This window comes from Paracoccidioides lutzii, assembly GCF_000150705.2.
Source record: "Paracoccidioides lutzii Pb01 unplaced genomic scaffold supercont2.14, whole genome shotgun sequence".
NCBI classification, from domain to species: domain Eukaryota; kingdom Fungi; phylum Ascomycota; class Eurotiomycetes; order Onygenales; family Ajellomycetaceae; genus Paracoccidioides; species Paracoccidioides lutzii.
In genome coordinates this window covers 398,430-424,073 of record NW_015440960.1, presented here as the reverse complement: position 1 = coordinate 424,073, position 25,644 = coordinate 398,430, and the positions used below count along the sequence as shown (strand labels likewise).

The following is a 25,644-nucleotide window of genomic DNA, read 5'->3' as shown; positions in this document are numbered from 1 at the left end:
AAATTAAAAATTAAATTAACACACGCATGTTTAGCAAACACGCTGGCCTACCATGAGTAGTTTCTGCGTCTAATCACCCCACTAATGCTGAAGGGATAAACTAATCTAAGTACGTCGACGGAGGATGGAGTAACTTGTGTATCATCATCCGCTCTCTTATCTCCTTCTAATGCTCGAGTTGCGTGATGGAATTAAACATGAAATAAGGAGAGGATTTCTAAGATCCAGGGAATCCAAAATGTCCAAATTGGAAAATGATATTCTCCTCCCAGTAGCATATCTGCATACACGCTGATTACGGGCACATAAATGCATCGATACCCCGATGTAACGCATGAGCATGCTACCTATGAAAAAAAATGTGATGTCCTTGCTCTGTGGTATTGGAGGTTGTCGCCTTTAAGTATATGAACACCTCAGGATGTTTGTACACCTCAATCAATCCCTTGAATATTTACGTGGCGCCTGTAGCTGGACGATGGGCTGGGTTATTATGTAAGATATTGCAAATTCAATAGGTAGTTACCAACCAGTCCACTTTTATGGGAGAGGTCAGATTACGGAAGAGAGGGCCCGAACAGAATCCCCGTTCTCCCCACCCAGTAATCGTGTGTAAGTCACCTGTAAGGGTAATCCTTGAAGGGTAAAAGAATTATTTCTGTGACGTGGAAATAGAAAGGATGTGCTACTTTTTTTTAAAAAAAAAAAACCTCTACGGGTGCCAAGTTCTCGTGCATATTGGAGTGCTGCCGTAAACTTCTTCCAAATTTATGTGGATAATGGCGAAGTACGGAGGCGTATATGAGAGGTGCGTGTGTGGAAAATAGGTGGGCGATTCGATGTAACCCACCAAATCAGAACAGCAGGGTTCACAAAATTACATATCCCACTTCGTTCATCACTGACGGTGGTATACGGAGAATCCATTGTTGCAATATATTGGAACTGTTCATCTCATCATTTATTATTATGATTTCTGAAAACACTCACTACCATGTCATAATCACCCATCCTTCTCTGTGATACCATTGTTTCACAATTTATTCTTCTTAATATAAATGGCCTGTGCATTGCAGAAGCTCTTCAAACCACCAATACCACCCTCGTAGCCGATGCCACTCTCCTTGTGGCCTCCGAATGGTGCGAACGGAGACATCTCCTGGTGGGTATTGATCCATACCGAACCGGCTTCGATCTGGTCCCCAATGCGTCGTGCCTGGGTCAGATCATTGGACCACACAGAGGAACCTAGTCCCATCTTGGTGTTATTGGCAGCCTCAATGACAGCAGCTTCATCATTCCAGGGAATAAGTGGGACAATTGGACCTATGTGTTTGTTAGCGATATTTCATCAGTATATCGTTGACGGTAGGAAGGGAGAGAATATGATTAATGAGAGGTTCTCCGTTCATGAGGGAATCAAAACTTTGTTAAATTTCCATATATTAACTTACCAAATGGCTCTTCAACAACAATCCTCGAGTCAGCGGGCGGGGCATCAATGATAGTCGGTTGGACGAAATATCCTGGCTTCCGAATATCTGCATTTCCGCCGGCAGCAACAGTCCACTTCTCCTTCTCAATATCGGCGAAGAATCCCTTAACTCTCTCGTACTGCATTGAGTTCTGAATTGGGCCAAGGGATACTCCATCCTCATTACCCTCACCGACAACCAGGCTGTTAGCAACGCGACTGACGGCTTCGCGGAATTTCTCATAAATGGACTCATGAACATAGATCCGTTTAATTGCAATGCAGATCTACAATGGTGTACCGTTAGTTTTCCCGCTACCAATTCCTCCAGCGGATCGGGTGATATTCATGAAATATCGCAGCAAGGAAATTGCAAAATGACATACCTGCCCAGAATTCATGAATGCCATCATTGCGACCTGGGTATTTCCGGTTAGTCAAACGATTCTTTGATGAAATTTGTGTTGATAAAAGTAACCTTTTGTGCCACAGCTTCAATATCGATATCGGCGCAGATGATGGCAGGGTCATTACCGCCTCTATAAGTGAGAGTATATTTCAGCTTCATAAATTCAATCACGAGCACAACACTAGGTCAATATCATACAGCTCAAGTGTGACTCTTTTCAATGTCTTGCTTGCACTTTCCATGACTTTCTTCCCCGTCGCGGATGAACCCGTGAAACTGATTTTGGCTGGTCCCGGGTGTGCAGTCAACCAGGGTCCCAGACTATCGTCACCGCTAAGAGCCTGGATTACGCCAGGAGGAAAGGCCTTCTGTGCGATCTCAACAAGTTTCAATCCACAATAGGGGGTGAATGGTGATGGCTTGATAATGATAGTATTTCCGGTAATGACGGCGGGTGAAATTTTTAGCAATGCAAGGAAGAAGGGAAAGTTCCATGGGACAATGCCAACAACTACACCCAGTGGTGTGTAGCGGACAATGACCTGCCTATCGTCGGAGTCTTCAACAGTTTCGTCCTTTAGGGTAAGATTGACTCTACCTCTAACACTGGCAATTCCATTCTGGATCTCTATGGTAGCAAGGGTTACCTATGTTAGAGAGAGATGGGGAGAGGAGTGAAATTAGCTCTAACTTGTAGTCTGGGGCAAATGTATATCTTCCAGCAAAGGGCATCATACAGGTTTTCCTTGCTCCCGCACGAGCAGTTTGATGAACTCATCTTTATGTGCCTCCAAAGCATCGGCAAAGGTCAAGAGGGCCTTTTTCCTCTCTTCGATTGAAGTTTTGGACCAGAGTTTGAACGCAGCTTTTCCTGCCTCAACGGCATTGTCAACATCGGCGGGGGTAGAAACTGGCACTTCTGGATTGGGGTTGCCAGTGGCAGGATTGATGCCATGGCGGGTTTGTGCAGTCGTGGATAGTTTTCCCCCAATCACATTCTGAAATGTGGTAAAGTCGATAACGCTCCCCATGACGATTTTATTTATTTGTATTCAACAAAAAAAAAAAAAAAAAAAAAATTTGCTGTTGTGACAAGGCCTGTGATGGGTTGAAATGATAAAAGTTGAGGCCAGGACCAGAATATTAATGGGTCTTGAGATGTTGGTAGTGTCTGAAATCGAAAAGCGGGGAAGGGCATGAAGTTCCAGCACAGTCCAGGCACACGAATAAATTTGCGGTTTAACCGGCCTCGGACCGAGAACTGCGGAGACCTAAGCTTGTGGGTCAATATATTTCCCGATGATGGCATTTTGCTGTGGAAGAAAAGCGGAAGATTTCTGATGGGAAGACAGAGGATGGAGTAGCCACTAACTAGTTACCTATATACTGTATCACGCCGCTTTGTGGATTATATAAACCTCCTCCTCCCGCCGCTCGAACATCTTCTCTCCATCGTCCCTATTTTCCCTTTCTTTCCTCGTAATTCTCTTGTCTCGTGTGTGCCGTGCCCATCCCTTCCCCTTGGCCCTCACTGCTAGTGTCACCCGGCCCCGCTGTGCCGCCGCTGAAACTGTTCTTGACATGGTGACTATGTCCACTTCCCTTCTTCCCCAGTGCAATTTCGCCCCACTCTACTGTCAAGTTACCCTAAAATTATGCACAGACTGAGTCCCGCTACTGGGATAACTATCTGGTCTGCCCAGGACTGTGGCTAGCTGAGCAACAGTTGCATGACAATCATCTAGCATCCCTTCAGTCAGTACAACAATTTAGAAAATAAAAAATGAGAGAGATTACAATCTTTCCTTACTTTCTGCATGGACAGCGGCTAGTATTGCAAGGTGGTAGATGGCACTAATTTTCCTGCCTTGTTTTATCAGGATTTGACTGATCTTATCTTCATGATGTCAACATTTCTGAACCATGGTGATTCTTCCTGCGGAGAGAATGTGATGGAAGTGAGCAGGTAGAATGACATCAGCAGGATTTCTCTCATTCTCCTGTGTTGAGGTTGTCATAAACATAAAAGATGTCCATAAACATAAATGATGTCAACTTTCTGATCAAAATTGTTGCTTCAAAAAAAAAAAAAAATATCAGAGCACTATGAGCACAGCAAGCACCCTTCGTATCTTATCATTGCAAGCAGCAATTTCAACTCTTCACTGACAATGACACTCTCTCTGCTGAAACATGCTGCAGCACATGAGATTTCAGATAGATACATCAGCTCTGAGTTGTCAGTTTAAAATCTGATCTGTGTTTGAACAAAAATCCTTGACAGTGAATGTCTATGATTCTTGGAGGTCACTCAGATCAAGTCTTCTGATTTTGAATCAACTTCTGTCATGATTTGTCCACCTGTGTTTTTCTCACTCATCTGACAGTGAATCTGAATCATCATCTCTTGAAGATGACACTGAGTGTGAGTGTGATAGTGAAACTGGTGATGAAAGAAACAGCAAGGCAATGTCAATTCAGGACTTAAAAGAGAAGTCACAGATGCAGTCACAGTTGAGGTCACTTAACAGAACTCATCCAATCAGTATTTGGAGCCAGAGCCAAGGTAGTCAATGCAAGTGAATGTGAGATTCTCAGATATTGTGGACTGCAGAGGGCATGTATTAATGAATACAGAAGGTCTTGACTACACTGACAGTGACAAGAAGAATGTTGAACCATTGCTGCCATGGCTCATCCCTGATGCACTTCAGATAACATCTCTGAGAATGAAACCTTGAAGGAAACTCATGTCACCGTTGATGACTCTTTCACACACCACCTTGAGCCAGACACAAGCGGCTCACATATCCTGCTACATCATGAGGCTAGAGAAGAACATCTTGAATTTCTTCTGTGAGCACTCATATAGCAGTCAGAGAATGACATTGTGAAGGTCCATCCGAATCAGCTCAAGTGATACAAGAAGAGATTGAATGTTGGGCTTGCAAGAAAGGCCTTTCAGGAGAGAAAGTGAGCACAGTCTCCTTTTCCAGAGCCTAGAAGATCATCATGTCAGAAAAAATCACAGCAGTGCTAAATATAGGTCCAGCAGATGAAAGTCAGTGAATTACCCTTATTTCATTGTTGTCTTGTATACTTGTCTTGCCAGTATATCTGAGTTACTTGAGAATAGAGAATATGTAATGTGAGGCCATGCATTTATCTGGATTGTAAAGTTGAGTGATTAGAATCTGTCCAGCCAACAATGAACACTATGTATGTGATATTCATTTTGGAATACTTCAAGTATAAAAACTCTAGCGGAGGAGTGGTGACCTGATTCAATCACTGGTCAGATGATAAACCTCTTTCTGAGCTGTCCCACACCAGTACATTTGCAACAGGAGCAGTCCACATACAACAATCCTCCAGAGACAAGATCATATACATCGAATTCCATGCCATCCATGGCCAAGATCACACTCTTTCACATCAAAGTTGAAGACAAGAAGCCGTGCGTGTAAGGACTATCCAATATGCAGCCGTACCGTATGTAGGTGTGAGGGATATTTTCACACAATTTCATCCCTTTAAAGTTTCGGGTTTGCCAAGTTTCATACCATTGTCCTAAGCAGCAAATTAGCTCTTGAAGCTCTTGAGTCCGGTGTACCTGACCTTCTCACGTGCCACCTGAAATCCTTATAGTACTGCCTGACTTCAGGATACCTTGACGCCCAACTCTCAACTCTAGCCTACGAAGCATCCCTCATCCGGCTTGATAGTCCTGCAAGGAGGTTTGATGCACTTGAATTCCAGTGGAAACTCCTGCAAAAGATATTCAAATCCGCCAGCTTCCATGTTGCCTCGTTTATAAGTTGCAATGGTGCTACTATACCACTTTTTCAGCTTGCTGTCTTTCAGCTTGTCCTGTCTCTGTCTCTATAGCTCATTTAGGCTTTCCCAACCGTGATGAGCACATTGCCAGATAAGCACGTGGAAGAACGACTCAAGATCATGATGATAGGTATGGTCGACATTAAGCAGCACCTCAATCGCCATGAACTCCATTTGCTGGTCTGGTGCTGTGCACCACTGCGCTCACTGTCAAATTCTTTGGCAAGGTCCAGATTGATTAGCATGCCAGAGTGGCCATCCGCCTTTTCAGGGTCAGTTATTATTATATTGTTCTTGGAAATATCCCAATGAAGGATGTTCCCGTCTGGGTAAAGAGACGGGTGCGCCTTTATTGCATCATGAAGCGCCATGAGCAGTTCTAAGAGTGATTCATACTTGTAGATTGGCCGGCCAGTGGGTGATATCACCAGACAGCAGAAGATACAGTTGTCATAGAGTTCCTCGCCATTCCTGTCGAAGAGGCTTGGCTCGTGCGCTGACTGAACAGAGAAAGCTAGTTCATTCTCCTGCTGAGTGGCCCTCGACGGTTGATTGATGTGAAACATCATCTTTTGAACGCCCGCATCCCCTTGTCCGGAGATCTGCGTTTCCTGGAAGATGATTTTCGACAGATATCCAAACAACAGGGCTTGGTGAGCGGCTGAGATTGATAAAACAAGGAGGTTGTGCTTGGAGGTGCGCTTTTGAAGTCGTGGCGCTTGTCATCGAAGGTCAGGCCAACCTAAGAAGTTAGCAGTGTTCGTCCGAAGGCAGCCTGTCAACCAAAAACATCATTGCGTCACCGAAGAAGCCCGTTCAGACTAGGTGCAGCAGTAGAGATAAGTTTCATTTATTTTGCCCCGTATATGATCAGCTTCCTGGAAGAAAGTCATGGTTCTGGTTAGTGTTTGGCTATGGTCTAAGTTGCTGTAAATTGTAGATCACTCACTAGTGAATCTGCGAGTTGAGACACCATCAGCTCTTCATCCTCAATAAATCCTTGTTGCCCTTCAGTAAGGCTATTTGTGGGGTAGGTCTGAGCTCTGTCGAAGTCTAGCCAGATCACTCTTTCCGGGTCATTACTGACAATCATCACGTCCCTCGGTTTGGCGTCACAATGTAGAACTAACGCTCTGTGAACCGCTCTGCGAACCCTCCCTTCCTTGCTCTCTGCTCTGCTCATCTCTCGGATGCCATGGTTCAAAACCTCTCCCCGCTCCTTGGTAAAACTGTGCGGATGGATCATTTCCATTCTAGGAATGTACTCCAAGAAGATGGCGCTAGGAGGATTCTTGTCATTAAGAAACATCTTCAGGTGAGGTTGATACGGGATAAGCCCATCTGTTCCATTGTCCCTTGGAACTGACGCACGATTCCACAGTCGCAATGGCCGTACTTCACCAGTCGTCTGTAGGCAGTCGATTCGCAGATGTGAATGTTTGTTTCACGCTCAGGGGTTGCAGTCTTGACTAGGCCGTTGTCATGATGCTGTCTCAAATGTTAGAATGGACCAACGTTTTGAAGAGCTCAAGGTCACAGACCATTTTCATTACGCATAACTATCTTGCTGCGAACATGAACAAGGAATATTCCTGAGAATTCTGAACTGAAAAGCTTTCGCTTAAATGTTATCTCAGAGGGTTCAATGTCACTAAAGTCCATTGTGCTGTGCTGTGCTGTGTTTAGAACTTCGAGTTTCTCATCGCCTCAAAATGACTGTGGGGAGGTGCTGAACCTTAACGTAATCCACCACCCAACGCCCGTTTACACCCAACGCCCGCCATTTCGCCATCACTATGATGAAATATTTTCAATGTTATTTCAACAACGCAATTAGATTTTAAGATGATATATTATAGGATGAAAATATATATAGAAAAATTACATATAAAAATATATAGCTAATTCAGTAAATGTTTGTTTGGCTTAATAACTTGCCCAGAATGTGAAATCTTGAATGGAGGCAGATTCAGTAAGCAAGCAGTCATTAAATCAGTAGAGATTGCAATATTGTCATATCCCTCTGACAGGGCTCTGAAAATGCAATTTAGTCACTCTTTGTGAAATCAAGGGTCTACTTTCCTGATTAGAAAGGTGATTTTTGAATTCTTCAATCATCTTCTTATTCAATTGTGATTGTAGCTGTACAGCAGCTCATTCTTCCTTTTCTTTTTGCTCCTGAGCCTTTTTCTCATCTCTAAGCTCCTTGTCAATCTGCCATTGAGCAGCTCTTGAAGTCTTATTCATTTTCTTTTGCTGTTTTGTGGTCTGGTGAGCTGCCTCCTGCTCCATCCTCTGCTGAATGATATCTGCCTCCTTCTGTTCCTTAAGAATAGTGTGTTGCAGCTTTGCATCCTTCTTATGAGCTTGCTCATTCTTTTTGACAACCTCTGAGGCTATCAAATTCTCACAGATATTCTGCACCTTTGCTGGTGAGAAGAACTGCATCAATGATGAATTCAAGAGATCTAGCAATCTCATTGCTCTGCCACACTTGCAACATCTCCTCTCTTGATTAAAAGCTTTTTGAAGCTGTCAATTCTCTATTAAAAGAATCTCTTTATCAAGAGCAAGATTTTCCCCTGCACAGATCACCTGGTTGAGATCATTAGATATTTGATACTGCTGTTGCTTGATTTGCTTCATCAATTTTCACAGGCCAACAATAGAAGTAGGTGTTCTTGATTGATATATTGCATCTGGAGAGGTGCAAGATTGTATTTGAAGCTTTTTAAGAATGCATTCTGAATTGAATGGATGTAGGCCAGTAGCAGCAAATGCAGCTTCAATATTTGAAGATGTAACTACCTTCTTCCACACAGTGTCAAAAAGCTGTCAAAAAGACCTCTTTGTAGTGTGTATGAATTCCATTCCAGTTCTCATTCATTCATTCAGTTGTTTGGAATATGATTTACTCAATGATTCAAATATCTCAACATTTAGTGGCTGTAATCAGTGTGTAGAATGAGAAGGAAAGACAATGAGTAGAATTCAATTCTGATTTGCATAATTGATGAATGCCATATTAACATGAGATGAGTGGTCATTCAATATAAGAAGTCTATATTCATAGTCTGTGTAGAGGATTAAGCTCTAAGAACTAGAGGCTAGTCCTCCTATATAACAAGGACGAATTGCTTGGGAAAGGGAAGAAAAGAATGAGATGAGAACACGAGCTTAAGCAAGCTCACATAGCATGATCACATGCGCATGTGCAAACGATGGCTAGGCTGAGTCAGCCAGCCAGAGTGAATCTAGGGGTTCAGCCCCTTATAGTCTGCCTTCTTTTTTGTAAAAGATTCAAAGATCTTCTTTAATCACATTAACTCATATTCATCATTGCTTCACTCATTTTCTGAAGCAGTGAAGTAGGCCTGATCCTTTTCACTATCAAAATCTTCAAGCCAAGTATCTTGTATATCTCTTGATTCTTCTTGATATATGAGAGCAGATGGAAGTGAAGTTCTATTTGTGCAAATTAAGACAAGTAATATTATGAATTCTCAACTGCCATCCTGGCTGGCACCTATCATATAGTCTGATTTGAGTAAATTAATCAATACAATATGTTTGAGGGTGTGAATGAATTCTAATAGAAATTCTTTCTCATCAAAGTTGTAGATATTCATAGATTCAAGATTGTATTTCATGATTTTTGTCTGCAGCTGAAAAATTAAGATAAATTAGCAAGATGAGAATTAAAAAGATAGTATAAGAAAGAAATCTATTACAAGATCAAAATAATGCTTGAAGAATGCAGAATTGTCTGCAATCTTGTGTTTTTGATTGATATTTCACAGATAGAGTGACTTGATCACATCCTTGTGACACTCACAGAACTGAGTCACCCAGTTGACTTCAATAGATGCTTTTAGAATCTCAACAACAAGATTATGAAGGATTTGGGGCATACAAAGGAAACTGCAATCTGCCAATTGATTGATATGAAAAAGGAGCCATTTTTCTTGCAAATCAGTGAGGGCTTTGAAGTGGATAGAGCTTGCTTCCTTTCTTGACATTTGAATGCCTCTATAACGCCTTGACAACATATATCAGCTGATTCCATATTTTTTACTGGTCTCAGTGTAATTAGGCATTAATTGCGTGTTCAAATCATCAATTGCGGCTTGTATAACTGCTTCATGGTGCATGTTGTGGGTGGTTAAAGATGAATGAAAAATGAAGATTTGAGCGGGCGTTGGGTGTAAACGGGCGTTGGGTGGTTGATCACGTTATATGCGATATAGTAATATGGGTGTTGTGGAACAAACCTTTCCCCGCACCAGTCGCCAAACACCCTAACACGCCAATCACACTCTTCCCCCAACGACCTACAGAAGTTCACTCAGCAGTTCACCTTGCAACATAAAATGACTTCTTACCCCTCTCCTTTTCAATCAACATGGCCCAACGTCAAAAAGTATCAGACGTCAAGCGTCGAGCGAAGCCAAACATCTGAAAGAGAGCACAAGGTGAGCCACCCATGTTTTCGACCAGCTGCCTTTTAACTGACCATTCATTGATAGGGAAGCAGCCTCGAGGCGTCGAGAAAAAACAACCACGGAGACCTGTCCGCCGAAGCGCACGCCTAAGCGCACGCCTGGGTCAGAAATCATGGGGCGGAAACGCGCAGCAAAACCATCCTTATACCACTCTCAAGGAAAAGGTATGTTCCCTTACTCCTACGACTCTACGAAATTAACTGAAAGCCAAATCACAGCCAAATCCGTCTGCCTGTCTGCAGGCTAAAGGGCTAAAAAGGAAGAGACTCCAAGAAGCGGAAGACTTGTTCTGCATTCCAGCCAACCAATTTCAAAAGCGACCACGAACATCTACCGCTGCGGACACAGCGGATCAGGAGGTGGCACTTGGCGTCTACGATAACAGGATTAATCCTATCCATTGGTGGACGCAGAGCGGAGTCTGGCCCAACGAATACTTCCAAGAGGGTTACAACATGAGCCGTCTACTTGCACGAAAGAAGCTGACATCTTCTCTTCGCCGCAAAAAGTCAGAATCTAGTTCTGCCGCCAGCTCTACCGCCAGCTCTACCGCACCCAGCGATCAAAAGTCAAGGGAAGAAAAGAATGCTCAATACAAGAATCCGCGCTATGAAATCCTGCTTCAAACCAAGGGTATCTTTATGAGGAAGTCGGACCTGGGTATAACAGATGGAGGCAAAGATCTTTGTCGACGCTTACTCGAGGCAGAGCAAACGATCCCAAAAGATTCGCTATTTAGAGATGATATATTTGATGAACTTTGTGAAATGATACGGAACCGAAACGAAGCAAGGGTTATTCAAGATGTTACTCGGCTTATTGTCCCTTCTGCACAAACTCTAGCCGTATATGGCGCAAGACATCTCAAGATCCTGGTTGAAAGCGTCAATGAATGCTGGGATAACTCAGTTTCCATAACTAAACCGCGTCCGCAACCTGATTATTCTGTGGGTTTTGGGCGTGAAGCATTCACGGATGGCCAGCTGCAGAGATTTCAGCCTTTCGTTGGTGATCTGACTGACACATCATACTTTATGGCGACATACTACCTGTACTTCCCATTCTTAACATGTGAAGTTAAGTGTGGCGCAGCGGCACTCGATATCGCAGATCGACAGAATGCCCACAGCGCCACTATTGCAGTGAGAGCTACCGTTGAGCTATTCAAGCTTGTGAAGCATGAAAAAGAGGTCGACCGAGAGATACTCGCCTTCTCAATCTCGCATGACCATACGGCAGTGAGGATCTACGGTCACTATGCTGTTCTTGAAGGAGACAAGACAAATTTCTACCGCCACCCAATCCACAAGTTCGATTTTACCGCTCTGGATGGCAAAGAGAAATGGACAGCGTACAAATTCACGAGGAATGTCTATGATATATGGATGCCAACTCATTTTAAAAGAATATGCTCCGCAATTGATCAGATACCCCCTGACGTGGATTTTGACATCTCGCAGTCGGAATTTTAATACTCCCAACAATCTAACGCCGAATCGGTGCTCGCTGTCTAGGATGATGACAGTCAGCCAAATCAGCGCTATATGGGCTCGGCAGGTGTTACGCCAACTACCCCCTTTACAGAACAGACACAGACATTCAAAAGGCCAAGATAGAAGCAATAACTTGGATCTTCACTTTCCTTTTTACACCTTAGGCCTTGTTACAACCATAACCCTAAGTAACCCTAACTCTCAGCGCGAAGGCACGATTTTTACTATTGTTGCCATTGTAGATATGGTTGCTGGTTGAAAGCAGGATGTTATTGTTGTTACTGGTTATAGAAACTACTCTTTCAATCTGCGCATGAATGAGCATAAAGTGTCTCTTATGTTTTCGGCAGAGAGTCAGGAATCAGAAAGTCAGGCATGGAACGCGGATGAGTTAATCGCAAGCCAACCTGTTGCTGCTTGTCTCGGGGAGATGTTAATGTTTTCATACACACTCAATTTTGGTGGAATCCTAAGAGGCCAATGACTGCCTCCCATCCAATGGTTTACTTTTAATCAAGAGGGGCAAGTCTGTTTGAGAAAATGCAAAGAGATGTGATATCAACTGTATTCGAAAGAATATCTTAACCCTAGCTTCGTGGCATGTCACCTTGTCTCCTGGTTTTACGAGAATTATTGAGGACCACAAAGAAAAGAGACAAAGGAATGCACTCCAGAATTGCCTCGTCCCCTCGCACACGGATCCGCGACCTCCGTGTTTAGTCAGGGTTGAAGGAGGTCGACCCTGTGCATTTGGGGAATATAGGGAGATCTGTGCAGCCTAATTTAAATGCATAGCCGGAATGCTGCGTGGTCACAGGAAAGGCACTGCATTAGCCAACGATTTCGAGGACACTAAATGGGCTGCTCGCTACTTAATCATTTATCACGTAACCAACTTACAGAATGCAGACTTAAAAGAATCAATTAATCAAGAATAGTTCTGCATACAAGCACCTGGAACCAATCACCAGCTGCAAGTCCTAGAGAGGGAAGATAGGTGAAGATGATCAACAGAGCCTCAGAGATCCACCGAGTAGATGACGACCTGCTCAGGTATGCCATCAGGAGGTTTATGTATGATGTTCTTATTAAGGGTGTCTCCATCGACTTTCTAATCCTTTTACGTTTCTGTGCAACTGCGGGGAATTCATGACGTTCTGATCAGAACAAAGGTCAGCAACCGATTTACTTCCACGAGATGGGTCATACAGAACACTGAATAGCAGGATTATCGTGTCAATTTATCGCTAGGGTGAAACCGAACTGCATTCACGTTTCTCAGGATGTGAGGAAATGAAATACACCAATTGAAAACAATTTCCAGTGGGCATGAATTATTCGAAATCGCGCTTTGTTCCCAAGATTGACACCACTCAATGCCTCTGGGAGAATGCTAAGTCTCAACTCCTGTTACCTGACAATAGACGCCGTTCTCGGGGATGGATTGATTAAGGAAAATTTGCTTAATCTTGGTAGATAAATAAGTATCTCAATCCACCCATAAGATAACTAAAAATATCATAGATTTCCAATGGGGGAGCAAGAGGTCTCTGTTGAAAATCATTGGCCTTTCCCCGCCCACGATTAATGTAGTCAGCCTGGTTGAGTGAGACATATGCATTTTTGTGTTCTCGTGTCTCCAACTTATCATAAAACAATCCCACATATTAAATCCTTAACTAAACAGCTTACCAAGATATTGCATTCCAGGCACCGAGATTCCGGCTCATTTATGTTTGGTTGCGGGGAAGTTATGAGGTGCCATTAGCGAGCGGCTGCGCCCCATATTCTCCAACCAGCCAGCCAACAACCACTGGCAGTCTGAGAACTCAGATCTAGCTGGCACCGCTTGAAACTCAGCTAATATTCCGCCCTCCAAGTCATTTCTGGCTTGGATCCAACCAGGAGTAACTTATTTCAAGCAGGCAGGAGGCTTTAAGGGCCAGAAAATTTCCAATCCCTGTTGCCATCGCTCCATGGCAGAGTTTCTTAGCACAAGAGCCAAAATGCCAAACCAGCCCCGGAACTTAACTAAACTTTGGAACTAAACGGCTGCCTGGGTGGTCTCGCGAACTCCACAATATCCACCTCAATCATAATGGAGCTTCAGTTCAACCTTGCGGGACGCCATTAGTGGTTGTCATCGTGATGGAGCTTGGGTGAGGCCCCAGAGATATGAAGTCAGAAAGTTGACGAGAGGCAATATGATTTTGCCTTGTGAAAAGCAGTCGAATTTTAATGGTATCTCGTTATCCAATGGCTCGCGATCGGCTTATTTTGAAAGTGCCTCGGAGCCTTTCCTCCCTGAGCAACGAAAGCATGCAAGACACCAGCAAAACCCCGTTGTCACATTGTGACAGGAGGGCGTAACTTAATCATGCTTGAGGCTTAAAATCCTGCCGTTCCCCCTCTCCTTTTGTGATCACTTTTCCTGGACTTTTGCACACGAACATTGTTAATATTTTCCATTATTTAATCAGGCGTTGCAATTCGCATTATTTGACTCGTTTCGCTTGTCAGTTTATTTTGAACCTGCAATTGCTCTATTAGTCGGTAACTAGGTATAACTAGTGTTATACATAAAGGAGACTCATTGTATGTGATTCAAGATTTATTTGTTCATTGACCAGGCGGCTAAACTCCCAATTACAGGCATCTACCACCCGAGCTCCCCATCTTCAGTCCTTACTGTGTCCAAAATGAGAGTGGACGTCTCGGAAACTATCTGGAAGTGGAGGTGTAAGATGACAGGTGCCGGGCAAGATGATGTGACAAAGTTTTCAGTTACCAAGTTATCCTCCGAAAACACGGAGATACAGGCCACCAAAGAAAAGGAGTTCGAGCAGGGACTAGATGCGGTTGTCAAGACTCTGTATGAAGGCAAGAATGGCAGGGAAGGTTTCTATGACTGGCAGGACTATCCACCACGGCAACAAATGAGCAAAAAAGCTGCCAAAGAAAACGACCGCGTGGCCATCGTCGTCTATAAAGTCAAAGATCTCTCAAAACCTGTGATATCTGGCCGCTTCAGTTTAAAATACCACTCTATTGGAATCCAAAGTCCGGTTCTCATCTCAGCTCTCAAGGATATCCTGAAAAAGGAGGAGATTTATCTTGAAGGTTCGGAAGTTGCGAAGTTCGAAGACCCATTCACGCCTTTATACTTTCGATCGGATGAGATCACTGAGATGTACAAAACTGCGGAGCCGGGAAGCGTTCTCAGAGCCCACGCTGAGCTTTTGTTGAAACTCATGGGGGACATGTTTAGTGAAACGAAGATTCGAGTTAAACGATTGCAAGAAAGTGGGCTCGTATCATGGGCACTTGCATGGGCTTACTTTCCGAGGGGCTCATATTTGTATAGTTGGGATGCCAATCGTGAAATTCTATCACAAGTCCTCGATACTGTCTACAGAACTGAGGGATTTAAGCGACATCTCTTGATTAGGTGCCGGGCTATAGTTTTCGATGGCCAGAACTTCACATGGGAGGAAGAGTATTTCAAGATCCCTTATTTCTCTGGAAATATGCCTGTCACCGACCTTCCTCATTACCCGCTGCGATTCTGCGAAAATCCAGAGGCCGTCATCTCCAGGTTGAAGGCTCGGGCCATGAATGTGCTTGATCTACAAGGTCTGCATTACAAGTCTTACACTGATGTTGCACTGGACTGTAAGGGGAGGAAACACAACGTATGACGAACCAACCTGTTCTTCCACTCCCGAGAATTCTGACTCAAATCTTGCTTAGGTCAATGGCAGAATCCTTGTCGATGTCAGGGGATATCGCAAATATCAATTGAAACTTGGGGCTGCAGAATCGAAGGACCCTGAATATCAGAAGAAACTAGTATTGCAAGCTGCCTCCAAACCCTTGGGAGACGGGAATCTAAACGATCCTGACTCTAGCAAAGGAACTCTCCTTGAAGAAGACATTTCATTGACTATCAAAACTCATCTATCGAAGGAAGAGCAACAGAGAAACAAGGAGGGAATGTTAAAATTTGGAGATGACCTGGCTCTCTTACATCATCGAATTCAAGGATATGCGCTGGCGAACAAAGAGTGGTGTAAGCACTACTTACTCAATCACTACTGGGATATTATTAACTCTTAATAGTGAATTTCTACGTTGACGAACTCAAACCCGTGGAATGGAATGATGAAGCCTACGATCATTTGGTTTATGATAAGCAGCAGAAAGACCTCGTGCTATCTTTTGTTCAGAATCACCATGCCACGCACCGTCAAGATGATGACGTTATCGCAGGGAAAGGTCAGTTGGAAAAATTGATTTGGAAGTTGAGATTGTCAAACTGACCGGTCCAATTCTTCAGGCCAAGGACTGAATATTCTTCTGAGCGGACCTCCTGGCACGGGCAAAACACTGACAGCTGAGGCTGGTGAGCACAAAAATTAACCTATCGCTCCATTCCCAACCTATATTCCTGAGAATAGAAACTCTAATTGTAGCTTTTTCATACGCAACCAGTGGCGGACAGATGTCGCCGTCCACTATTCTACCTCCAAGCTGAAGATCTGGGGATCCTAGCCGCAGAACTCGGGACAAATATCAAGAGAGTCTTCGAGATGGCAATTGAATGGGATGCGGTGATATTACTTGACGAAGCAGACGTCTTCATGGCCGAACGCCATCCTACCGACATCGCCCGCAACGAACTCGTCTCCATATTTTTGCGCGAGCTTGAATACTACAGGGGCATTATTTTCCTCACTACCAACTTGTACGAGACCATCGACACCGCCTTCCGATCCCGTCTGAATTTGCATCTATTATTCAACCCCCTTACACCAGAGACTCGTCTATCCGTCTGGCGAAAGTTCCTGGAGAGAATGCCTCCAATGGCCCCCCGACCTGGCGACGACGAAGGACAAGTTCCAAATGGCGAGCCAAGAAGTGCCATGAAGGAAATTACGGAGGAGGATCTGAACGAGTTGGCTATGTGGCAGCTGAACGGAAGAGAGATTAAGAATGCGGCAAAGATGGCTAAGTCGTGGTGTGACTATAAGGGATATGATATGACATTGTCGAGGATTGAGAGCGGGATCAAAGTCACAGCTCCCCACAGTTTAAAGAGAGATCATACGACACCGAAAGAATTGTATGATTAAAGGCCAACGGCTACAGAGAGAGGGGCCAGTAAGTTGGTATTGCTGTGGCGGTCCCGACTCCCTTTTGCGGCGAGGTGTGCTTTCCCATTTGTATTCCCATGGAGTTTTGGGTTCCGATCCTGGCCGTATTATTTTAATATGTCTCGTTAATTATTGAATTTATGCTGGATATGATACAACTTTTGGGTTCCTATATTTGGTGAAATCCAGACGTGCCATCTACCTAAAATATAAGACTGTCTTTTTCCTTTTTAAACTTTATACTCCCCCCCCCCCCCTTAGCAGTCTTTCCTAGAGATTCTGAAAATATTGTTGAGAAAAACACGGTTTTTATGCTCAGTAGAAAAAACAAGATGCACAAGCTACCTTTGATAATCGAAGCCATTTTTCCAGGCCCTTCATTTATTCTAATTCAAAGGAAGATTGGTGGAAATCCATGACGAAACAGAGCCAGATTTTGGAAGCGTTCAGAGCAATCCAGAGACGTGGAATAGTGGTCCTGGTACATACTAGAACTTTCAATGGTCACACGGGGATACCATATCCGCGGCATCACTCTAGGGGGTAAGTTCAGAGCTCTGCTGCCTATTATTTTAGTTGGCCAGCCCCTAATGAAAGCCCATATGAATAGGCCCTCAAACGCCTTAACAACACAGCAGCCACGGGGCGGAATTACTTTACACCGGTGGCCTAAACTCGGGTACAAAGCCTATGCAGATTGTTCAAAGCCACGCCCACGCCGAACCACCAGAGCAGCTTGTCACCGCCAGAAAACCACCTCGCCCAAAGCTTTCTTTCATTTCAAGCATCAACCGTTCAACCCACTATTGTCCTCACCACCTTCTTTGTCACTCCTTTTGCCCTCTCCTCCATCTTTGCTCTTCCCCACAACTCCACATAAAACCCACACAACATAACTACAACAACCCCGCGAACATAGCATACGACCGCTGTAGTGCCCCCAACCATGTCGGAACGTAGCTCCTTCCGGGGCGCTGGTCCCCGTGTCGGTGGGCGCGGCGGTGGGCGAGGCAGCACTGGTGGTGCCGGTGGCTATAGCTATCGTTCCCAGAAGGGTGGCGGTGCAGGTGGCGGTGCTTCACATCAACATCAACCTCATCATCATCAGCAACAGCACCAGCAGCACCAGCAGCAGCAGCAGACGGGAGGGGCAGTTGGGCAGGGTGGGCAAGGCGGGCAGCAGCAGCAGTATCAGCAGCAGGAGAAGCCGAAGAAGGAGAATATCCTGGACCTGGCGAAGTATATGGAAAAGGAGGTTTGTGTAAAGTTCAATGGGGGCAGAGAAGGTAAGAATTTTTATTTTATTTTATTTTATTTTATTTTATTTTATTTTTATTCACTTCTATTATTTATTTGCTTTTTCTTTTTATTTCTTTGGAATAAGCGACGATTTGTTTTGAGAGGGTTACCGTTTTGACATTTCATGCATGCTGTAAATTTCTCTTTCTGCGTGATTTAAGTTCGGGGTGCCTTTTGTGGGATACCTTATGATATCAGTCATTCCACATGCATTTAATGCATTTATGTGATCCACCATCTCAATGTCACTTAGCTAACAATGTCTTTCCGATATAGTAACCGGAACTCTCAAGGGTTACGATCAACTTATGAACCTTGTTCTAGATGACGTAAAGGAGGTGATGCGTGGTGAGTATTTGAAGATGCCTACATTTTGAATATATCAACCCTTCGATAGAATGAACAGGACTGACAAATACATCCCGCAGATGACGAGGATAACCAAACAACCCGTCCACTCGGCCTCGTGGTGGCACGGGGCACACTGCTCGTCCTTATCTCACCCGTTGACGGCAGTGAGGAGATCGCCAACCCTTTCTTGCAGGCGGAGGATCAATGATTTTTGTTTACCCTTTGACCTTCGTAGTGTCTTGTCTTGTTGGCTTTACCCCGACTCGATGATTATTTAACCGGGCTACAGTTCACATGAAAAGGATGGATTGAAACTGCATTGATGCATTGAGGGTAGAAAAGATAATGCGAAATGAGCCAGTTTCCATTCGGCTTCGATATTTTATTTTTTTTTTCTCTTCCAGCTTTCCCGTTCCGCAACTTTTCTTACTAAGATGCCGAGCATAGTTTGCGTCTGTGCAGAAATATGTATTGTATAGTATTGCTCATTCTTGAAAATCCAATAACAGCAAATGTGATATTAAATGCATTTCCCCTATTATGAATTAATATGCATGTGCTAGTGAGATTAACTTGTCTGCCGAGTAAATCAAATCTGTTCTACAGTATAAATATAGATGACTTCTACTACTGCTTCTGTCACTTACTACAACATATTTGTCTTGTTTTGTTCTATAGTAATAATGTTTTATCTGATGAACTTTTAATGACCTATTCGTGTCTACCTAACTTGGAGTATTTTAGAGAGCAGCGCGCATGTATTATTAAAGTTACAGGTAAACAACAATTTTAACAAAAGCCTTAAGATTATTCACGCTTTTCCATTCTTGATTTTCCATTGCCCTTTTCCCTTCCATCTCTCATTAACCACAATTGCAGATCATGTACTTCATACATCTCCTTCAAATCATTAGGCCAATCGAACTCTCAATCCAACATAGCCTTCCTCTACTGGTTTCTTTAAATCCAAATCTCACTTTCAACCCATCCCATCTTATCCGCAAGCGTAAAGTCGAGATAGATATCACGGAAATAACAAGGTTGAGCAAGACTGACTCCCCCCCCCCCCCCCCCCATTGGAACCCCTCCTATAAAACCCGCAGAGGAGCCAAAGTAATCATTCATCATTTTTACGTCCTCCTCGGATGCTTTGTCAACGCCTGGAATGACGATTCCACCGCTTTTTTCAATTCTTTGTAACTGACAATAAAGCAACTCTGTTCGTCGCGACTAATAAGAGTAACCTTCTCATCACTCCCTGCATCCAATTTGTTCAAGCAAGTAAGCACGTGGCCCAAATCGACGACGGGGGCATTTTGTGCGTCAACCTGGTGAAATACATAGTCGCGGAATAGCTTTAGGAAGTAGCGTTCGCCGTTTTCAGACCACTGGCGATCATGTTCGTACTCGGGTCGTTCGTTTATGAAATTGAGTTTGGTGAGGAGGCGGACGAGACGCGCATTTTCGAGTTCCCGGCAGAGATCGGAGGTGAGCTGGTCATCGAGGTGGAGGGCGGAGTCGAAAGTGGATATGAGTTGGGAGGAGATGCCGGTGACGAAGATATCAATGTTGCGTTCTTGGTCCTTTTGTAATGCGCCAAGTAGCCAGAAAACGGAGTTCTTCAATTGGGGTGTGTATGCTCGCGCAAAATGCTCCATGGCCTTGGTTGGATTGTGTATGACGGAAGGAGAATTTGCGCCCAAAGTGACTATCAACTGGCCAAAGTTGACCAAGTCTTGATGCTGGAGGTCTGCCGTTGATCGCTGGGAATCGTGCTGTACCACATCCAAAATGGCACATGCATTTAGCCGGATGCGATTTTTACCTGTGAGCAAAACCTTGCTGGCATCAATTACACGTGCAGCCAATCCTACGCTGTGAATTGCTTTCAACGCAGAGGCGATTTGGGTCACATAGCTCCAGAGAATTTGCTCAGGAATATGTGTTCCCGCGTGGCGAGTTTGAAGTCGATTGGACCCTCCAAGATGGTGTTCAGCTAGAGTTTTGGACATGGGGTGGTAATCAGTGACAAATATTAATGAGCTGTCCTGGAAGCTACGGGTCGTGAAGGCGTCATGGACTGTCACGATGCTGCCACTGCTGACTCGTTTCCAGTTTTGAACCGATCGAATGGCTTTTTCGCTGGTCAGGCGGAAACCTGTTTAGAACGATTAATGTAAGTGAAGGTTCGGAAGATGAAGGTTTTCGCTGAACAGACCTTCTAACCGCCTTAGAGCATAAAAGTTCCCGTCTTTGCTTGATTGCGCTTTGTACACCCAACTGGGGTAACCGAATATGGCGGCATTTTTCTGATGTGAGAGATCGAGGGGCACAAGAGAGTGAAAATGATCTATCTGTGCTGGAAGTTGAGAGTCTTCAAGTAGGTTAGTAAATAATAGTCTGAGCCAGATACAAGGAATAAAGAAGCATGCGACGTGAAACGTACTGGGAAGAGTCTGCAGTGTGGCCGCTGCCTTCTTCTGTAACTCTTCTCGGAAATCATTTGGGAGAAATAAGTCATGGACATTCCTTTGGTAGCCCAAAATATTCGAATTATGGGGTCCAATGGGCGCGTAGAGATGGTATTGGACCTATTATTAATTAACTTTCACAGTAAATCCAACCGGAGGAGAATCAAAACAGACATACAGGTTGTTGGAAAGTGTTCTGTGCGCCAAAGTATGCTGCGGCACCGAGACCGGTAGGATCATGAACATACGGATTTGGGGTAACCTGAGGACCCACAGCGCCAGGAGTGGTCAATGGAGTGGCAGAAGGAGCAACAAATGGATCAAAAGCGCCTGCTGACATCCCTCCACTGCCATTTCCTTGCAAATGGTCCTATACAGAGTGTCAGCATATGGAAGAAAAACCAAGGCGCATCGGAACCAATCACCCGAGGCAAAATAGGAGGCAGTGACAAAGGGGAATTTTAGCTTTTTTAAAGGCTAACTGGACCCCAATGAAAAACTTATTAATGGGCAGGAAAAAAGAGTAGCACATCGAAGATAACGTCATACCACTTGAGTTGTATCAAATCCCTGAGGTACGAAGTCTGGAATATCTGCAACAGTCCACTCCGGAGTCGATGTATCCTGACGGATGGGAGGCGTAGAAGCATTCGATCCTGGTAGTTGATGTCAATTCAAGTGCGCTTAACAGTGTAATGCTCAAGGGAGGTGGCATCATACGTGATATTATGCCCTTGGGGAGAAACGGGGCTGCACTGGCAGCCTTTGGGGAGATGGTGGTCGAGGTGGTAACTTTCTTTGCCCCTCCCGAGCCATTGAGGAGTGAAGGTGTGAAGCTGGGAGAGTCGACATTGAGGCGTTTTTTGTTGCTGCTGCTGCTGCTGCTGCTGCCGGAATCATTGACACCAGGAGTCAGCCCACGGGTTATATTTAGCGGGACAAGCTGCTGAGCTAACCTTTCGGTGCCGTGCGGGGCGTTGACCCTGTGCGGGTCATGGTTGAATGCGCAACCTTTCAATATAGACAAGTCAATTACTGTTCCTGATAACAAGCTCAATACAATAATACGCAGTTCCTAGCACCTTTGTCTTCGTATCGACATCGGCCGTAGATTGTCACGTTACGGCAAAGGGTATCTTTTGCATTTTCTAGGGTCACCAGAACAGTCAGCTCCGGATTCGCTGTTCGAATGCTTCACAACAATTGGCATATGGCATTCATTATGTAGAGAGAGAGAGTGAGTGAGTGAGTGAGAGTGAGAGAGTGAGTGAGTGAGTGAGAGTGAGAGAGTGAGTGAGTGAGTGAGAGTGAGAGAGTGAGAGTGAGTGAGTGAGAGTGAGAGAGTGAGAGTGAGAGAGTGAGTCAGAGAGTGAGTGAGTGAGAGAGTGAGTGAGAGAAAAAAAGAGAGTCAAACGGGATCAAGAAACAAAGACAGAGCAAAGAGATTTGATGCAGGTGTCCGGCACATACCGCGACCTTTCAACTTCGGCGACCCGGTGCTTCGTCTTGAATCATCCAAGTTGGGCTTTCCTGCTGAAGCCATATCCGCAGATCCAACACAGCTCAGCACCACAGGCACTCCATCGACCTAAGAGAAGCGGTACGCAACAGATCGGGGGCGGTGACAGGCAGGTGAAATGAGCCGCATTCCAGAGAGACGGTCACTGGCGATGTGCGACTCACTGCATATCAGGTGAGGCGGCGATTGTTCGGGTTGGGTTGGGGCATCTGGGGATCGGAATTACAAGACGACGAGGGTGATCAGCTGCGTAGGGAAGATAAAGACACGATAGCAAATCGAGAGACACGGAGAAAGGCCAGGAAACGCCGAATGCCAGGCACACAGAGGAACCAGCCGCAGAAAACGAAGTCGGCGATGTCTTGGGGAAGATGCGGCGAGCTTTTTTTTTCCGTCACGGGCCTCTTGTCGATTTAACAGCGAGTCACTGGATTTGGGGGAGGGGGGGGGCTTAGTCAGCCTACAGTCAGTCTGGGGAAAGGAAGGAAGTCTTCCATCCAACCTGGAAGGTGTGGAGGTGGCGTTGGCGAATCAGGGCGCGGTCCAGTCAGTGATACCCAGGCGGTAAATACAAGGTGTGTGTGTGTGTGTGTGTGTGTGTGTGTGTGTGTGTGTGTGTGTGTGTGTTTGTGTGTGTTTGTGTGTGTGTGTGTGTGTGTCTGTGTCTGTGTGGGTATTCTTCGTGGTGAGTCTGTGTGTGTGGCCGCATGTGACAGCCAGCCTCCAGGGGAGAAGGGAAGGGGAAAAGGGTCGCGACGTTCGTAAAAGTTGGCAGGAAGAGCGATCGCCCACCACCACCACCACCACCACCAACAACTGTACACTAAACCACAAAGAGTATGGTCTGCAGAGTTTTCTGCCCAACTCGGTCTGGCTTTGAAAGGTTGGGCCCCAAGCTGCTTAGGTAAGGCCATCCGAGGCAAACAAAGCTCCAACCAACCAACCACCACCACCACCACCCAACTTAACACCTAGTTAGTTAAAACTGGAAAATAGTTAAGCCAACTGATGGCCCCAACTCTTACATCCCAACTCCAACGCTCATCAGGACAACTAACTGCTCCACGTCTTCATGCAACAAAGCTGCAATTTGCATGAGATCCAAGGCTTCGACGTCTCCTTGGAGTTTGTATAACTGGTACATCGGCTAGTTGTCTGATACCTCGACTTTTCTTTTCTTTCCGCATCTCCCTGCTCCTTGGATTGTTGCCCACCTTGCTTGCACCTCCCATGGATGCCGCGGCTTATAAATTCCACTGAATATACCTTCAACCTACCCCTTTCTCTACACGCTGAATGGAGCTTTGGGACTAGTCGCTATAATGTCGACCGAGGCAACAGACATTTCTCAGCTTTCCCCTAGCCAGCAAACCACCCTCCAGACCTATATTGCCGTCACCGGGCAGGATGAATCAGCCGCTGTTCCACTGCTTCAGCGGTCGGAATGGAATGTCCAGGTAATATGTTCTTGAGCCTTCCCCCCCCCCCCCCCCCCCCAAAGATTAAAAAGCGAGAATGCAGCATGCCAACGGCTTTCATTCCAGATTGCGATAACTAAATTCTTTGATGGCGAGGTCCCGGATCCTGTTGCAGAAGCACAGGCTGCCATGGACACCCCTCCTGCGTACCCATCCCGAATCGCACGAAATCTGATGAATGGCGATGACGATATACCTCTCAGCAGCTCTTATTATGCACGACGCACAGCTGAACTGGCTCCACGAATAACCTCCCAACCAGTGGACCAACCAGTCTATCGTCCTCCATTTTTACTGGCCATCCTTTTCACACCGTTTAGTTTCCTTTACAAATTATTGATCAGCTCATTTCGCCTTTTTGGAGCTCTGTTCCCGTTTCTACCGCGATTGTTGAGTAATTCTGCAGCGGCTGGAGTTCAAGGAGTAAGACGAGATACCAGTGGGAGAAGGCCGTTGGGGCCTAAGGACTCTGCCCTGAGATTCATCCGGGAATTTGAAGAAGAATATGGAAGCCATGCTGTTCCCTTCCTGGAAAATGGGTATAATATGGCGCTGGAAAAGGCTCACCAAGAATTAAAGTACCTGCTTGTGATCCTGCTATCTCCAGAACATGACGATACCAGCAGTTGGATCCGAGATACCATACTTTCGAAAGAAGTCGTGGACTTCATAAACGATTCCAGCAACCAAATTTTAGTTTGGGCTGGCAATGTTCGGGACTCGGAGGCCTATCAGGTCGCCAGCGGCCTTCGATGCACCAAATTTCCCTTTTTCGGACTAATCGTTCATAACCCGAATGTGTCTGCAACCGCCATGTCCGTGGTAGCTAAAGCCTCCGGATTTACTACTTCCTCAGAACTTATAGAAAAGCTTCGCTCCGCAATCACACAGTGCCAAGCTCCACTTGATCGTGTCCGAGCCACAAGAGCTGAACAGCGGGCGTCCCGAACAATCCGTCAAGAGCAGGATTCTGCCTACGAGCGATCACTCGCACAGGACAGGGAGCGTGCCAGGCAACGACGGGAGGCGGAAGAAGCGCGCCAACGTGAGGAGAACGAAGCACAAGCAAGACGGGCAGCAGCCGAAGAGCTCGCAAGAGATCTTGATCAGTGGAAACGATGGCGAGTTCAGTCGATACCACACGAGCCGCCTGCAACTGACAAGCAGGCTGTTCGCCTTAGTATTCGCCTTGCATCAGGGGACAGGGTGATTCGCCGATTTTCTGGATCGGCAGATATTGAGGAACTGTATGCCTTTGTCGAATGTTATGATATCCTGCACGCAGATGGAGACGGGAGCGAATCTTCATCTTCAGGAGGTAGTCAACCCCCTGAAGGATTCGAACACAAGTACGGTTTTCGTCTCGTCTCGCCTATGCCCCGCGTAGTATACGAGGTTGATGCTGGAGGTTCCGTTGGAGAAAAAATCGGCAAGGGTGGAACTCTATTAGTTGAAACTATTGATGATGATGGCGATGATTCGGATCCCGATGGTGCACAAATCTCGTAATGAGAAATAACGCTTTAAAAGTTGTATTAGATTGGGATTCCTTGATTTGAAATAAGGAGTTGGTGTTGATTTATCTTTATTTCTTCGTATTTTCCTCTTGTATACCAAATCTCCATACAGTCATTATTCCTAGCATTTGATGTCATTAT

At 45.2% G+C, this 25,644-nt stretch overlaps 9 protein-coding genes across 9 annotated transcripts; 4 read left to right on the top strand and 5 right to left on the bottom strand.

Annotated features, from left to right (window-relative positions):
- Nucleotides 1–1,033: 1,033 nt before the first annotated feature.
- On the bottom strand, nt 1,034–2,914 carry PAAG_05392 (betaine aldehyde dehydrogenase; the record flags this gene model as incomplete). Its single annotated transcript, XM_002792617.2, has 6 exons — nt 1,034–1,326; nt 1,455–1,761; nt 1,861–1,893; nt 1,953–2,013; nt 2,082–2,530; nt 2,621–2,914. The coding sequence occupies 6 exons, from the start codon at nt 2,912–2,914 to the stop codon at nt 1,034–1,036; spliced, it is 1,437 nt and encodes a 478-aa protein (XP_002792663.1).
- Nucleotides 2,915–3,274: 360 nt separating this feature from the next.
- On the bottom strand, nt 3,275–3,466 carry PAAG_05391 (hypothetical protein; the record flags this gene model as incomplete). Its single annotated transcript, XM_002792616.2, has 1 exon — nt 3,275–3,466. One exon carries the CDS (start codon nt 3,464–3,466, stop codon nt 3,275–3,277), a length of 192 nt encoding a protein of 63 aa, XP_002792662.2.
- Nucleotides 3,467–5,776: 2,310 nt separating this feature from the next.
- Nucleotides 5,777–7,382, bottom strand: PAAG_05390 (hypothetical protein; the record flags this gene model as incomplete). The annotated part of the gene is made up of 4 exons (XM_015845562.1): nt 5,777–6,421; nt 6,670–7,029; nt 7,092–7,208; nt 7,296–7,382. 4 exons carry the CDS (start codon nt 7,380–7,382, stop codon nt 5,777–5,779), a joined length of 1,209 nt encoding a protein of 402 aa, XP_015699788.1.
- A 492-nt stretch (nt 7,383–7,874) lies between these two features.
- PAAG_05389 (hypothetical protein) lies at nt 7,875–8,201 on the bottom strand (the record flags this gene model as incomplete). The annotated part of the gene is made up of 1 exon (XM_002792614.1): nt 7,875–8,201. One exon carries the CDS (start codon nt 8,199–8,201, stop codon nt 7,875–7,877), a length of 327 nt encoding a protein of 108 aa, XP_002792660.1.
- Nucleotides 8,202–10,090: 1,889 nt separating this feature from the next.
- PAAG_05388 (hypothetical protein) lies at nt 10,091–11,694 on the top strand (the record flags this gene model as incomplete). Its single annotated transcript, XM_015845561.1, has 3 exons — nt 10,091–10,192; nt 10,255–10,386; nt 10,441–11,694. 3 exons carry the CDS (start codon nt 10,091–10,093, stop codon nt 11,692–11,694), a joined length of 1,488 nt encoding a protein of 495 aa, XP_015699787.1.
- Nucleotides 11,695–14,414: 2,720 nt separating this feature from the next.
- Nucleotides 14,415–16,847, top strand: PAAG_05387 (hypothetical protein; the record flags this gene model as incomplete). Its single annotated transcript, XM_015845560.1, has 5 exons — nt 14,415–15,407; nt 15,466–15,784; nt 15,835–15,990; nt 16,052–16,117; nt 16,207–16,847. 5 exons carry the CDS (start codon nt 14,415–14,417, stop codon nt 16,845–16,847), a joined length of 2,175 nt encoding a protein of 724 aa, XP_015699786.1.
- A 967-nt stretch (nt 16,848–17,814) lies between these two features.
- Nucleotides 17,815–18,726, top strand: PAAG_05386 (hypothetical protein; the record flags this gene model as incomplete). The annotated part of the gene is made up of 3 exons (XM_002792611.2): nt 17,815–18,154; nt 18,444–18,515; nt 18,596–18,726. 3 exons carry the CDS (start codon nt 17,815–17,817, stop codon nt 18,724–18,726), a joined length of 543 nt encoding a protein of 180 aa, XP_002792657.1.
- A 922-nt stretch (nt 18,727–19,648) lies between these two features.
- On the bottom strand, nt 19,649–22,532 carry PAAG_05385 (PAB-dependent poly(A)-specific ribonuclease subunit PAN3; the record flags this gene model as incomplete). Its single annotated transcript, XM_015845559.1, has 9 exons — nt 19,649–20,676; nt 20,737–20,892; nt 20,965–21,109; nt 21,168–21,359; nt 21,539–21,645; nt 21,710–21,867; nt 21,946–22,000; nt 22,072–22,170; nt 22,460–22,532. 9 exons carry the CDS (start codon nt 22,530–22,532, stop codon nt 19,649–19,651), a joined length of 2,013 nt encoding a protein of 670 aa, XP_015699785.1.
- A 1,298-nt stretch (nt 22,533–23,830) lies between these two features.
- On the top strand, nt 23,831–25,495 carry PAAG_05384 (UBX domain-containing protein; the record flags this gene model as incomplete). Its single annotated transcript, XM_015845558.1, has 2 exons — nt 23,831–23,965; nt 24,053–25,495. 2 exons carry the CDS (start codon nt 23,831–23,833, stop codon nt 25,493–25,495), a joined length of 1,578 nt encoding a protein of 525 aa, XP_015699784.1.
- Nucleotides 25,496–25,644: the final 149 nt, after the last annotated feature.